At 58.7% G+C, this 15280-nt stretch overlaps 1 protein-coding gene across 2 annotated transcripts; it reads left to right on the top strand.

Annotated features, from left to right (window-relative positions):
- Window positions 1-378: 378 nt before the first annotated feature.
- LINGO3 (leucine rich repeat and Ig domain containing 3) lies at window positions 379-15118 on the top strand. 2 transcript variants are annotated; one of them, XM_026865189.1, is made up of 3 exons: window positions 379-549; window positions 1051-1154; window positions 12502-15118. In XM_026865189.1, the coding sequence occupies exon 3, from the start codon at window positions 12536-12538 to the stop codon at window positions 14351-14353; it is 1818 nt and encodes a 605-aa protein (XP_026720990.1). In that variant the 5' UTR covers window positions 379-549; window positions 1051-1154; window positions 12502-12535; the 3' UTR covers window positions 14354-15118. The 2 variants fall into 2 exon arrangements, with proteins under 2 accessions (XP_026720990.1, XP_026720991.1); XM_026865190.1 differs by lacking the exon at window positions 379-549 and adding an exon at window positions 771-822.
- The last annotated feature ends 162 nt before the right edge of the window (window positions 15119-15280 follow it).

Below are 15280 nucleotides of genomic sequence, written 5' to 3'. Positions count from 1 at the left end.
AGAAGGTTTTGCCCTCCCATAAGCAGCGCCTGGCCAGGGCTCACAGGAGCACTCCGGGAGGCTGCAGGGGACACCCGCCCTCCTGGGGTTGCCTCTTGGCTCCCCGTTGTCACCGGGAATGTCCTCCCTGAGCCCTGTGCCACCAGCTCCGGCTGCAGAGCTGGCTCCTGGTTTCTCCGCAGTTTCTCCAACAGATCCCTGCGAGGGAAAGCTCCTTTGGCTAAGGCTCCCCAAGCTTCTCTCAGCAGAAATTACCCCCCCAGCCGCTGCTGCTGCCCTTGGACAGCCCTGGGCAGCTCAGCCGGGCAGGAGCAGGGGGCAGAGATGAGTCGGGGCCTGAGCGGGGTCTCGGGCAGAGGTCAGAGCAGCTGCCGAGCTGTAACAGCAACATCTCTGCGCTGGACCTGAGCCTGGGACCATCTGTGGTCTGTTAATGAGGGGGAGCTGGATTTCCCCTGAAATAGGAACTATTTAAATTCCCTGTTGATCCAAAGAGCTCAGAAATCTCAACGTGCTTTAGCAAAACCGCAGCAAACCATTTGCTTGCAGGTTGGTGTCCTGCATCTCCTGAGCCAGCCGTCGGGGCTGGGAGTGTGTCTGTCCACCGAGCAAAGTGCCCAGGGGAAGGACACGGGACAGGGCTCTGGCCAGTGGCGCTTCTTCCAAGTTTGGGTCAGATCTCCCCAAATGAGAAGACAGCGTGGGTGCCGTCTCCTCCTGAAACCCCTGCACGTGACTGCTGGGGAGAGTTGTTCCACCCCAGAGCCGGCCTTGGTGGTGCTGGGCATGGATGCTCCCCTGTTTGTGAGAGGATCCTTCACGGTACAAAGCACTGTATAATTTTACATATATATATATATATATATATATAACTAGGCAAGCTGCAATGGTCAGGTCACACACTGGGCTGGAGCAACACTAAGGGCGCTTCCCCTCTCTGGGAGGTACCTGTGTGCCATGCCCTTCAGCTTCGGGGGTATTTATTTGGAATTTCTCTGCTGCCCACTGTGGAAAGGTGATTTAGTCGTCTCCTTGTGCTGTTTTGTCCAGAGGAGCCGAAGCTGGCTGTGCCGGACACTTTGCCATTTAAACATCCCTGGTCTCAGATGCCACAACAGACCCAGATGTCAGCGCAGCCCCAGACCTGCAGAACGGTGAGCGCTCCCCAGGCTCCAGTGGGGTGAGGGGGGGGGGTCAGAGTTATCACCTCATGGGGTTTATGCACTGGAATGCTTGAAATCCAGCTCATTTTTAGCTCATGGCCATCCCTGCTTGGTGGCATTACCTCCCTCCTCATCCCCACCCTCCTTTTACAGCGTGGAACACTCGGTACCATCGAGCCTGGGGGTTTACCCCACGTAACAGCTGAGAAATCTCCCGCCTGTTGCCACGACCCCAAAATGAGCAAGGAGTAACTCAAGTAGGGGGACGTGACGCAAAGCTCGGGGGCATTAAGCTCTGGTACTGACGCCGAGGTTGCTGGCAGACAGCAGCAGGGACCCCGGCCTTGGCCACACTGGGATGTGTGTGTCAGCATCAGTTTGAAGAGGTTTGGGGTTTGGAGGGGTTTCGTGGGATTTGGGAGTCCACCAGCTCTGTCCTGGGAGAGGGGCTCTGCTGTCGAGAGGCCAGACGGGGAATTAAGCATCCTCTTCCCCTCCCGCCACAGAGGCTCCTGACTTTTGGGAACCTTTTTTTGGGGCTGCATATGGGAAAGGAGATGCTCTCCTGGTCCCACAGCCACAGCTGATGCCCCGAAGCTGTAGATCTGGGGACTGACGCCAGCGTGTCTTGCTCCAAATGTCACCACTCGCTGCAGTGAAGTCTTCAGCCTGGAGGAGATGTGGGGGTGGTGCAGCTGGACCCCCCCCAGGCTCCGAAATGTGAGCAGCGAGGCTGGGAGGGATCTGCTCTCCGCAGGGCTCAGGCAGGGCTGGGATGAGTCCCTGGTCCCCTTCTCCTCCCGGGGGCTTTGGTCTCGCTCTCGCCTGCCAGGACGAGGTACGGTTTGCAACATCAAGCACTATTTCACCCTGTAATGGCATTTTGCTTTCTTTGCTCTCTGCTCCCCTGATCATAATTGCGATGGCAATAAAATTTCCAATGCAGCAGCTGTAGACAGGTCTTAAAAAATGCATTCAGCCCAGGATTGGAGGGAAGGCTGTGGTTTCACAATCCCCTTGCCTGGGATTCCTGCTCTGAGCAGGGTTTCCAGCGGATTGGGGGCTCCATATCTGCACCTCTCACCCCTCTGCACTCGCGGAGACTTGCTTGCAGAGCTACGAGCTTGTTTTCCTGCGGAGAGCTGAGCCGTCCTGCTGGGACCAGGTTGTTTTCCACCCATGGCTGCCTCTCCCACCCCATCCTTGGAGCAGTCTGTCGGTCTGGCCTGTCAGTCTGTTCATCCTGCCCACGAGACAAGCGGTTCAGTGGAATTAAAGCCTCCCAAACAATGCGTCGCCCTCCCGAGGTGCGGTGCTGGTGGGCTTGGCTGCAGGCGGCCCCAGGGCTGGGGGTTTCCTCTCTGGAGGGAAGCTGGGCTTGCTGGCACGCTGGGCACCCCTGCACCCCCTGCCAGGGCCGAAGGAACCCCATGGGGCTGATCCCTTAGGAACGAGATCCTTTCTGAGGGTCAAGCCTGGAAAGAGCTGTTGTTTTATCCAGGATACTCAGGGAGGTGGCCGGGACTGCCTTGACTTCATTTTGTACAGCACCTGGCACCGCGGTGCTGCTGGCAACTGGGCTCATAGGTGCCACCACGGTCCAGGTAAGGGATTAAGAGTAGGCTTTGCCATCAAAGTTCCAGCCCTGGCAACTAGCGGCGTTGATCACAGTGTGATTTATGTGCCAGCCCTGCAAGGGACTCAGGCCAGCATCACCGAGATGCTGAGCTTAACGAATGACCTAACCTAACCAGGGCTGGCTCAATGGACCAGGTGGCCAAACGAGGTCATTTGCTGGGGCAAAGCCTGTGGGGAAGCAGCTGGCACTCAGGGTGCTGTGAAGCCAGCGGCGTGGGGAGGCCTCTGCTGGGTGGACCCGGGCTGGGGCCAGCGGAGAGGGCTGCACGTGTGCCAGCCCGAGCACTCCACATGCCCCCGGGCAGCGTCATCAATCAGCTTTCTGAAAGGTGGCTAATTACAGCGTATGCTTTTCTGTTATGATTATTAATCATCCTGCTCCTTCATTTATTAGCAAGCCGCCTGGGTTTGAGGAGCAAAGGCGCTTCATGTGGCGAGGTGGCACATTCTCCCTGCTGCTTGGGAGCCGCTTTGGGTGATGTGTCTTGGGGGACGTGGGTGTTCCCAGAGTGGGGAGACAGCGTGGCGGGTCCCCACCACCGGCCCCAGCGCAGCCCGCGCTCTGCCTGGGGACGTCCTGCTTGGTGGGGCTCCAGCGAGCTCCCTCTGTCCCCTTCGCGTGGCAACACTGGCTTTGGTGCTCTCCTCCACCGAGGTTTTGCTCCCAGGGTGTTGCTCCCAGGCTGTGTTTCAGCAGCCCTGGTGCAGAAGGTAAGCGATGAGCTCATAAAGCGGCCACACGCCCCGGGAGGCAGGAGGGGGAAGCAGCTGCAGAAGGACCAAATTCCCCTCTCTCATTTAATGATCTTTATTTGTGTCTCCGTGGGGGCAGCAGCCCTTGCCAAGAGCCGAGCCCTGTTTTCTGAGATGCTCTGCTCGTAGCCAGGATGTGTGTGTGCCTGACTGTCACGTCTGTGCTGGCTGAGGCTCTTATGGGCTTCTGTTTTATAAATCTCTCAGCAGCATCGCGGCGTGGGCTTTAAAACCGACAGATGCCAGGAGGATGTTTCCCAGGGGCTCAGGTTCCCCATCCCTGCGCCCAGTGCTGGGCTGGGAAGAAACCTGAGTACGGGCAAACCTTGGGCCCTAGGCTGGTTCAGATGCGGAGCTTTAGTTCAGTTGAGGAGCTTTGCCAAGCCCAGACCCCCTGGGCTGAATCCTGCCCTTTGATGGGAGAAGGGGAAGGTGGTTTTGCAGGGGGAGTCTCCTAGACCCGGGATGCCTCTGAGCTCATTGCTGGGTCCTCTCCCAGCTGAGTGGGTGCTCAGGGACAAGGACACCATGGGGTGTCCTGGTGACCGACCATGATGGCAAAACGTCAGAGGGAAGTCCCGGGGATGTGTGCTGTCAGCCTGCATTTGCCTTCCAGACCCTCATCATCTGGCCCGTGACATTAACAGGCTTCTGCAAATTAAAAGCTCTCACCGAGCAGCAGAAACTTGCTGGAAATTGCCAAAAAAACATCCTCTGGTGCCTGTCCAGGGACCACAGCCACTGCCCAAAGCCAAGTTCAACTCAAGTGTTTCTGATGGGCACTAGTGGAACGGCTCACTGAAAACAAGGCGTTTTGGAGCGCAGTTAAATTCAAGCTCAGCCTTAGTTCCCGTGTGGTCCTGCCTGAAGCTGTTGAGATCTGGGTCAAGTTTGCTCTCAGCCAACATTTCCCAGTAGCAGTCAAGATTCAGATCTGGCTGGTGGGTTCGGTCCAACTGCTTGGGTCGAAATGAGAGTATAGCACCCACTCGTCCTGCTCCTCCTTCCCTTGTTTTAGAGGAGTTATTCACCTTGGTAGATAAATAAAGATGCTCGTGAAATATTAAATACCTCCCCAAAGCCCCTGCTGCTGCTGAGTGGCTTCTGCACCTCGTTCCCTAGTACACGCAGTGACCTTTTAGAAATGTTGTACGTTGTGATCATATCTAAATGTCTTCTCTCCTGGGAGCATCTTGTGGAGATAGAGATTCAGACATGATGTCTATCAAGAAGAAAAGCAGATTGCGGCCAATCTGTGGCTGCCTGCGCAGTATTGCCTGGGCCACGTGCTCAAGAATCATAAGGTTGTCTCTAAAAATAAGCAGTGGCTTCTTTCAAATTGTCTCCTTGGCATCTTAGCTCATTAGGGAATCCTCGTTTCTGGGTTTTCACAGCAATTGCGAGGGCTGGGAGTTTCCACGTGGGAGGAAAGTGGAGAGTCCTGTGGTCACGGCTGTTGAGGACTCGGCTAGGACTCGGGATGGGATCACAGGGTGGGAAGATGGCTCCATGAAGACACCAGTCATGGCTTTTTCGGGATAGAAAGGGTAAATCCTCCCTCTGCTGAAAGCTCACGCACTCTTGCTGCTCCAGCATCGTCTCGGCTGGCCCCGAGGCCTGGGGCTGTTGAGCAGGAGGAGACGCACGAGATGCAGCAGCTGCCACTCGCCAAGATCACTCCCTTCTGTATGAGGTTTTCATGGTTTTGAAGCAGTCCCTGTAAGTCATGCTTCAGGACGCTTTCTGCAGTGACCTCGCAGGAGCTTGTCTCCTCGCGCAGACATCTCTCCTTTCACGCTTTCTCTCCTCATCCCTTCAAGTCATCAGGAAGAATCTGCTTCTGTTTGAGCAGCCTCAAGAGGGACACGGGGGCGACTATTGGGAGCACCGTGGCTGCGGGTCCCAGCCCTGCTACTGGGCTCTTGCCATGGCTGTTGGGCGCAGTCGCTTGGCTGCTCAGCGCCCCGGGCAGCCCCGGCCTTGGGGCATTTGCCAGGTCCTACAGGCACGAGCCACCGCGGTGGTGGGGATCCACCGTAGGGAGCCTGTCGGGTGCCCTCCTGCCGCCAGGGTGGCCCCACTGCCCACCCAGCCTCTCGCTTCTCCCCTCTGCTCCTCCAGCTCAGCCCTCCTGCCTGCCCCAGCCCGGCTTTGCTGGGGAATAAACTGACCCAGAAAAACACGCTCTGGGTGTGCCGTGAGTGGCAGAGACGGGAGAATTTGTTTCCCAGTCAGACTCTGATGGGATTAAGAATAAGTCTCTGATAGATAATTTTCCATTAGGTCTGGTGATTGATTTTCTTTCTTCTTACCCCCAGCTCTCGTCTCCCCTCCCAGTTTCTGCTGGATTATTCTCATGCTTGGTTTGCTAACTGGCTGATCACTCGAGCCTTGCTGGAGTGAGGCACAGGGACATCACTGGCCTCTTCTGACCCTCTGAGTTTTCTGCCTCTTTGTTTATGCCTCAGCTCTGATTGAATCTCCTCCACCCCCCAGCAGAAAATGGGCTGTTTCTGCTGCCCTAAGCAGAGGGAGGAATCTGCTGGTGGCACCTCTGGAGCCAGGGAAGGTCCTAGGGATGCCCCTTCAGCTCCTCCCCATCTCCCCCATCCTCCCAGTACCACCCAGTCTTTTCTGGGGCTTTTCCAAGTTGAGTGCGGCCACAAACCCACTGTTTTTTCGGTGTCGAGGCGGTGGAGAAAATAAAGCTGCAAAAGCCATAGATTTATTTTTGGGTGGTGGCATGAGAAACCCTGGAGATGCTGAGCAGCACAGGTCACCTTCGGTCCTCATTTCGCTGCCCCCAGAAAATATCCCTGCTCTGCTGTGAGCAAAGCCACCCGCAGCAGCAGCTGCGAAAACATGGTTCAAATCCCTGACTTCGCATTCACGCATGGAACTTTACTCTGTCAGCTCTGAAAAATGCCTGAAAGTCCCCCCGGGGCCCACGTCCGCCTGTGGGTGCTGCAAGGTGATATCAGCGGTGTCACCAGCAAGAGCTGAGCACAAAGCAGACTTCCCCAGGACCCTGGTTTTCTCCCTTTGCAGCCTAAAAACTGGAGGAGAGGGGAGGGGGGCGCTTCATTTTGGCTGGTTGTTGCAAGGTGTAATTGAGGGCTTGGGGTTTTCTGGCAGGGAGGAAGGAGCAGACGTCTCTACAGGCTTTGGCACATGACTGGCGAGCTGGGCTCCTTTCTGGTCTTGAAGAGCTTTGTCCCACGGTGCCTCTGGCTCCAGGTTTGCTTTGAAGCCTGGGCCAGGGCTCCCAGCCCAGGGGTAGAGCTTGGGGCCAGAGCTCAGTCTGGCACCCGCCCGTGGGAGCTGTGGGCATCTGCCCATGCCAGCAGCTCCGCGTGGTCCGAGTCCCAGACGAGCTGTTGAGCCTGCTTGATGCAGCCGAATTCCCATTCCTGGTCATCGAGATCTCATCTAGTTGATACCCCGGGACTGGGGAGCACACAGAGCTCGTGCTGGGGGAGAGTCCAGCTCAAGCAATCCTGTCAAGCTCTAAGTGAGCCAGGGGGAAATACCGCTCCGCTTTGGCAGGTGATGCTCGGCCGCTCCATCCGCCTCCCAAATCCAGCCCGAGTCCCAGCGCAGGGGCTGAGCAAGGCAACGGTGTCCGTGAGGATGCTGGCACGGCCCCCGGCGAGCGCGGAGGTGCCGCTGTCTGCACGGCAGAGCCGTGGTTGGCGCTGCCTTCTCTGCAGAGCCGCTGGCACGGAGCCTGGCGCAGGCTGGGGAGAGCAGCCAGGGAGCGAGGGCGGCCGTGGGCAGGCAGCTGGGACACTTCGCTGCCAGAGCAGGGCTGGCTGACGGCTCTCGGGCGGGCAGCAGGGAACGAGCATCACTCGGGGTGTTTCCAGCAGTGTTTGGCTGCTGGTGGTGTTTGTAGGAGCCCTCTCCTGAGTTTGGGACATGCTGGCACTGGCACGAGTCGCTGGCACTGCCACCTCCCTGTCTCCTGTGTGTCAGGGTGCTGATATTATCCATCCCCCCCATCAGTGTTTTAAGGATGACCCTTTCCAAAATGCATGGGGCTTCCAGCATCACTTTCTGCCCTATTCTGCCTCCCTACCTGGCTGTCTCCACCCTCCCCTGGGGTCCTCCACATCTCCTGGAAAGATGAAGCAGCATCCTGTATCCTGAGGATGTAACCTCCCCTGGGTGCTCCTGGCCTCCCCAGGCAGAGCCCATGAAGGAGGGGTAACGGGGGGATGGTCTCGAGCAGCAGCGTGGGGTTCTCGAAGGTCTCAGCAGGACCGTTCTGCATCCTGCAAGTCAATGGAAGAATAAAACAAGACGTTGCTTTGACTGAAGTATTTGCACTTGCGGGATGTCAAAACAGGGGAACCTAGAAATGTCAACCTCGGCTTAATTTTGGGTCTTTATTCAGAAAAAAAAGGAGAAATGGCAGCTGAAGAGCAATTGCTCTCCGAGGAGGTGACTGCCGAGCGTGTGCCACTGAAGCAGGAGCCATTTGAAGACGGTGGAAAAGACTTTGCCACCTCCTTTACTCTAAGATGTGGTGGTGCAAGGGAGCGAGCAGGGAGGGCTGGTGGCTGAGCATCCAAGAGCCGGGTGGTCGGAGAGCGCTGGTTCCTCGGAGCTCTGCCTGCCGGGAAGCACCGTGCTGCCGGCGGCTGGGACAAAACGGTGGCTCGGTGGCCACATGTCCTGGTGGGGAGGGAGGGAAGGAGGGGGCTGCTCCTGGGGGCTCAGAAGTGGCCAAAGATGCTCTGCTCTGCTTCCCCCCCACCATGCTGCAGCCCCTCTGCTTCATGCGTTCCTGGCTCTGTTCCCCAGCCCTGCATGCAGCAGGCGTGTTATTTTTAAAAACAAATTAAATGCGAAGAAGCGCCTCTATCTAGGCCTTCAACTAGAGTCTTAATTGGCCTCACTCCTCGGGGACCGGCGAGCCCCGGAGAATGCTGCGCGATCGGAGTAATGAGCTATTAATAAATGACGCTGCTCAGCTTGGCTCGGCTCTGCCCAGGCCAGATGGGGACCGTGGGGCCCCGGTTGTCACTGTGGGGGACCCGGGGTCTCCACAGCTGGGGCAACTTCTGCGGGATGTCCTGGAGCCAGCAGAGACCCACAGGGACAGGGCCGGCCTTGGCCACCTCAGCACCTTGCTCCAGAGCTCATATCTACCTGGGTCTGCTGGGAGAGAGCTCATCCAGCATCCATTAATTCCCCCTCCATGGGGTTTTCTGAGGGTGTTGGGGCTGTGCCTGGCTCCTCCGGGGCACCCATGGGTGGGGGCTGTGGGGCAGCAGGGGCAGCCGATGCTCTGCTCCGGCTGTGGAGCTGGAAGGAGAGCCCAGGGCTGCAGCTCCCGCTCCCCGGCTGCCGGGTAAAACAACGCCGGCGGGTTCGTACCTTTGCTTAGAGGATCGGGTGGCCAAAGTAGTAACCAAAAGTGGAGTACGGTTACCCCGGGCTCATTCATAATGAACGTGGCGGAAAGCCGGCGTGCTCGCGGGCTGTCTCCCGCACAGCGGCCGTGGGCAGGGGAAGGGAAGGGGCCAGATTCCGCCCCCCAGCCCCTGGAGGGCGAAGCGACAGTGAGCACAGGATACGGCCAAGCGTGGGAAACCATTAGCCTGGCAGCAGGGCCCGGGTGTATTTATTTAGCGTAGAGACACTAAATAAAATAAGTGTCACAATAAATTGGGAGGGTTTGTTTTTTCCTGCAGGTTGTGCCTGGGTGCATCCTTCCTGTCCAACCCTGTGGCAGAGCAGGAGTGGAGCCTTCTGAACCAGGCGGGGGACCAAGGGATGCTGTCCCCCCCTCACCCTAGAGCCGGCTCGGGTTCCCGAGGCTGCCAGCCAGGCAGAGCCGATCGCAAAATGGTTCTTGGCAGAGCTGTGAGCAGCCTCTTTGAAGGCAGAGGCTGCCAAGCAGCCCCAGCCACATCCCTGCTCCTGTGCCCCGGTGGCATTTGGGAACCTCCGGTTGCTGGAGATGGAGGGGTCGGGAAATGGGGCAGTCGGGTGCAACGGGTGAAGCCTGAGCAGTGCTGGGGAGAGGGGCTGTGTGGCTGGCGAGGAGGGAGGGAAGGGGCTGGGACGTGGTGGAGGCAGCAGTGGGGTCTCCAGTCCTACCCTGCTGCCCCCAGCGAAGAAAGCCCATGCTGCATCCCACCCGGCTGTTAATCCCCTCCCTGCGGCTCTGTGAAAAATGGTAACGCTTTCCTCTCGGTTTGATTTGCTGGAGGAAAAAGGGAAATGTGGCAAAATTAAGATACGCACCAAGGAGAAAAAAAAAAAAAAAAAGCCTGTGAAATATAATCTCCTGCGGCTCTTAAATTGCACCGAGCAATGGGTTTACTGTCAGAGAATTGCTCAGCTTGGATAATAGGATCAGAGCAGGAAATTATCCGTGGAGATTGTATCCTACCCCCCGATGTGAGCATAGAGAGAGGGGTCAGGAGCCCTCTCAGCCCCCTGACGCTGTTCCCACGTGTTGCCAGCCCTTGGGGACAGGAGGGAGGGTGACACCAGCCATTGGTGTCCTTTGCCAGGCGGCCCTGGGGATGGGCCAGCTCCTGCTGTCCCCGCTCCATCAGTGTCACCTCTGCGGGGAGGTCTGGGGTCCCCATCGCTCATCCCGCTGGTGCCAACCCCAGGGCAGGGCTGCTGTGTGCCCCGAGAGGGCAGAGGATGGGGAAAGGGGTGACAGGGAACGGGAGCAAAAACAAAACCTTCGGGCTCCTTCTGGTGTGTCCCGCCGAGCCTCCCCGGGGCTGGGGCGCGACTGCTGCAGGAGGGACTGGGCCAGCCGGGGTGGGCTCGGGGCACAGAGGGGATTTTGGGAGGAGAGGGTCTGGCAGGTTTGAGTGGAGGGCAGCAACTTGGTGAGAGGCTCAGCACCCCGGAATGGTGACCCCCATGTCCTGCCCCACTGCCCCGTGGCCCCGGGTGCTCTGTCCTCCACGGAGCCCCTTAGCAAAGGGGCAGGGATGGGGGACGTGAATGGACGTGGTGGCTCGTCCTCTCCCCACTGCGAGCCTGCCCTGGCAGCTCCCACCATCTCTCCTGGTGGTGAGCAGCAGCTCGTCCTCTCTCCCTCCATCACCCCCTAAACCAAGCACCGGCCTCCTTAAGCTTGGCCTTTTCAGATGCTTTTGGGCAACGAGGACATGCGATGGCACTGCAGTGGGCTTGAGCAGTCACAGATGTCACATCCTCCCATCCCCTTTTCCCCCATCCTGCTGGGCTCTGACGGACGTATTTGGGGTCCCTGACACGCCCAGAAGGACAGAGGGAGCAGGGCAGGGGGGGGGCAAAAAAACCCTGAAACAAGGTCCAGCACTCCCCAGAGCCCTGGCTTGGGCGGAAGAGCTGGAGCCAGTCTGGCTGCCCCTCGGGTACTGTGCACTGGTTTGTCCCAGTGCTGGGGGCAATGGGACGTGGTCCCCCACACTGGAGGGGTGGGTGCCCCTCTGCCCCTTCAAGGTGTGGCAGATAAATGCTGTCGATAGAGCAGATGGGGAGAGGGATGCTTGTGCCTCCTGCCCGTGAGGTGCAGCGGCCAGGAGATAACCTGGAAAAGCACAAAGCAAATAAATCCTGGCAGTGAGGAGGTGAAGTCAGAGGTGGAAGAGGAGGAGGAGGAAGAGGAGGAGGAAGAGGAGAAGGAGCGGGCTGCTGGGAATGGTGAGCATCTCCCCGTGGAGGCAGCAGACCAGGTTGGGGCCCCCGCATTGCTTCGGTGGGCATCCTGCTGCAGCGCTGGCGGTGATGCCCTGCCCAGGCTCTCACCCCGGCTCTGCTCTGGGGACCTGGGGAGGGGACCCAACCCCAGGAGATGGTGAAGCACTTCAGGCTGGTTCATCTGGGATATTTTCTCTATGGGCCTTTCACCCTCAGCGCAGAGCTGAGACCTGCCCCACTCGCTGCACCTCCACAGGGGTGGCTGGAGGGGTGGCTGTGCTCTTGGTACCCCCCCCAGATTGCCTGCGTTCCCCCCTCCGGGCCCAGAAACACTCTGCAGCACCCCAGCTGAGCAGCTCTGCCACTTAATTAGGTTAATGAGAGTGCTTCATTATGGAAAGGGGGCTGAGGAGTTTGCACTGGTGCTGGGAGGGGCGTTGCCAGGTGCGGTGGCAGCCCAGCAGATTTGGGGCACAGGAAGGGGCAGGGAGCAGGGAAGGGGAAGCGGAGAGAAGAGAAAGCGGCGGTGAAGTGCTAATCCCTGGGAAGGAGGGTGGCTGGGGCACCGCGCCGCACGAGGTCGGCGTTAATCCCTCATCTGCGAAGACGGTGCCTGCAGCTGCCTTAATCTCCACTCTGAGAGGGTGACACTGGGGACAGGAATGGGAGGACGAGTCCCTCCGTGCGGTGCCGAACATCCCCCGTCCTGTGGGACCTCACCGAGCCCAACGACCTGGGAAGAATTTGTGCTTCTGGATGAGACCTCACAGCAGCCACACGGGGAGCAGAGGGGATGTGGCATCCCACCTGTGTCATGAGTTTGCAAGGCCTCTGCCTGCGTCTCTTTGCTCCTGCACTGCCCTGAGGGGGTCTGTGTCTCCCGTTATCCTGGGTGCTCACGGTCCCGTGTGCCTGCACGTGCACCGTCGGTGGCGCAGAGCGGCTGTGAGCCAGCCGGGGGGCAGAGGCTGAGCTGTGGGTCTGCAGCCGTGTCTCCTCTCGCAAATCTCTCCCCTGCCTCAGTCTCCCTGCTCTCCTCACGGCGTGTGCAGGCGGTGAGGCTTGTTTAGCCCAGGTTTGCACAGGGCATGGTCACCGGGTCACGCATGAGGGGCTGAGAAAGGGGGTCCGAAGGGTTTCCTGGGTGGGGCTGGGACTTTATCAGCACCGTGGCCATGGTTTGGGGAGCGTTTTCCCATCTCAGCCCAGACGGGTGATCTGGGGCTGGGTAGGACTTTGTTGGCCTCCGCCAGGCTGGTCGCTGACTCTGCATCTCTCTCCCTTCCAGGCGCATGGGAGAATGGTAGCGAGCCCGTAAGACCATGCTCTACACAATGAAATGTTGGCTCCCGGTCCTGGTCCTCCAGCTGGTCCTCCTGAGCCCACCGCGGGTGGCAGCCTGCCCCGCCCGCTGCGAGTGCGCCCCGCAGATCAAGTCGGTGGTGTGTCACCGCAAGCGGCTCACCTCCATCCCCGAGGGCATCCCCACCGAGACCAAGATCCTGGAGCTCAACAAGAACCGCATCCGCTGCCTGAACCCGGGGGACCTCTCCCCGTACCCGCTGCTGGAGGAGCTGGATTTCAGTGAGAACATCATCTCCAATGTGGAGCCGGGTGCCTTCAGCAACCTGTTCAACCTGCAGACCTTGCGGCTGCGGGGGAACCAGCTCAAGCTCATCCCCCCGGGGGTCTTCACCAAGTTGACCAACCTCACCCTCCTGGACATCAGCGAGAACAAACTCGTCATCCTGCTGGACTACATGTTCCAGGACCTGCGAAACCTGAAGAGCCTGGAGGTGGGTGATAACGACTTGGTGTACATCTCCCAGCGGGCCTTCTCGGGGCTGCTCGGCCTGGAGCAGCTGACCATTGAGAAGTGCAACCTGACCTCCATCTCAGCCGAGTCGCTCTCCTACCTCCAGAACCTGGAGGTGCTGCGGCTCCGGCACCTCAGCATCTCTGCGCTGGAGGACCAAAACTTCAAGAAACTCTACAACCTCCTGCAATTGGAGATCGACAACTGGCCGCTGCTGGAAGACATCTCCCCCACCAGCTTCCAGGGCCTGAACCTCACCTCGCTCTCCATCACCTACACCAACATCACAGCCGTGCCCGCCGCTGCCTTGAGGAACCTGGTGTACCTCCGGTACCTGAACCTGTCCTACAACCCCATTAGCACTGTGCTGAAGGGCTCCTTTAAAGACCTCATCCGACTGCAGGAGCTCCACATCGTGGGTGCTCTCTTGGTGTCCGTGGAGCCGCAGGCTTTCTCCGGCCTGAGACAAATCCGGCTGCTCAACCTCTCCAGCAACTTTCTCTCCACCCTGGAGGAGAGCACCTTCCACTCCGTCAACACACTGGAGACCCTGCGGGTGGACAGAAACCCCCTGGCCTGTGACTGCCGCCTCCTCTGGATCCTGCAGCGACGGAAGACGCTCAACTTCGATGGGCAGCAGCCCATGTGCTCCTCACCGCCCGAAATCCAGGGCAATGCCCTACGTGACTTCCCGGACTCTGTGCTCTTCGAGTATTTCACCTGCCAGAAGCCCAAGATAAAGGATCGGAAGCTGCAGCACGTGACGGCCCGGGAAGGGCAATCTGTGTCCTTCCTTTGCCGGGCAGACGGGGAGCCAGACCCCTCCATCGCCTGGGTGTCCCCTCAGCACCGTATGATCACCACCCGCAGCACGGGGCGGGCGACCGTGCTGCCCGGGGGCACCCTGGAGATCCGCTTTGCCCAGGTGCAGGACAGTGGCACCTACATCTGCATCGCCAGCAACGCGGGAGGCAACGACACCTACTTCGCCACCCTGACGGTTAAGGGGCGGCCAGCTGACAGCTCCCACTACGCGAACCGAACTTTATACCTCAGCGAGTTCAACGACACCTCCCACAATGACACACAAGTCTTCTTGAAGTTTACGTTGGACCTCAAGACCATCCTGGTCTCCACAGCCATGGGCTGCATCACCTTCCTGGGCGTGGTGCTCTTCTGCTTCCTCCTCCTCTTCGTCTGGAGCCGGGGCCGGGGGCAGCACAAGAACAACTTCTCAGTGGAGTACTCCTTCCGCAAGGTGGATGGTCCCACCACCACCACCGGCCAAGGAGGAGCCAGGAAGTTCAACATGAAGATGATCTGAGCCTCTCCCAGAGGAGAACCATTGTCTTCTGCCCGGCCCCGGGCATGGCCGTGGTGGGTCAGGGCTGGGGGGGTTGTGTGGGAGCACTGGTGACATCCCAGCGCTGGCGGTGGGACCTTGCTGTGCTGGGACGCAGCTGGAGACACACCAGAGGCACCGTGAGCCAGCACAGTCAGAACCACATGGACCTCGGGGAGCGATGACCCCGACTGTCCCGGCCCCGCGGTGAGCCTTTGCGGCACAATGGCTCAGGGGCCGTCCCGGCTCCAGGGGCTCCCAATGTAGCCAACATTTTTGCTACCAACTATGCATTTCTCTAGCCAAGAGATCAGCAGTGTTTGGGCCTGGGGAAAAAAAAAAAACAAAACTGCTTCTCTTTTTTCCCGTCCCCTTTCCCATTTTTTTAAGAGACTCTCTGGAAAACTTTCCTGGTAGTTGTTTATGGTTCTTCTCTTTCCTTGTTGTTGGGTTGGGGTTTTTTTTGGTCCAACGATTTTTTTTAAATGAATTTCCAAGAGAAAAAAAGTCTTCCGGGGCAACGCAGGGCTGGGGCGCCAGGGGAGGTTGTGCCGAGCTGGGGTTCTCATCCAGCCCCTCGGCAAAGCCGGACCCCACAGGGCATGGCCGTGCCTTGAGAGCTTTCCACTGGCGGATTTAAGATGTGGTATCTGCAAACACGGGCGCCTGGGGATGCTCCTGCCCAAGCAATAATAACCCACCCAAGGCCAGGCTCTGAGGAGGTGTCAGCAAGAAAAATAAAAGGGAAAAAGAAGCAAAATGAGGCCAAGGTCATTAAAATCAGGAGGAGCAGTCCCAGGGCAATGCAAGGCCCGGTCTTTGCATCCGCCCAAGCCCCCACGGGAGCAACGGGGGGTGAAGGGGTAGAGGGTCAGGATTTGTACCAAAGGCGCTTCTGGGTTCGTTTTC

The sequence above is a fragment of the Athene cunicularia genome (assembly GCF_003259725.1).
Source record: "Athene cunicularia isolate RWA chromosome 28 unlocalized genomic scaffold, athCun1 chr28_part2, whole genome shotgun sequence".
Classification (NCBI taxonomy): Eukaryota; Metazoa; Chordata; class Aves; order Strigiformes; family Strigidae; genus Athene; species Athene cunicularia.
This window is presented reverse-complemented; position numbering and strand designations above follow the sequence as displayed.

Bases quoted from the DNA above. Each gene is read 5' to 3' on its own strand.
- LINGO3 (XM_026865189.1), top strand. From the start codon at position 12,536: ATGCTCTACACAATGAAATGTTGGCTCCCGGTCCTGGTCCTCCAGCTG.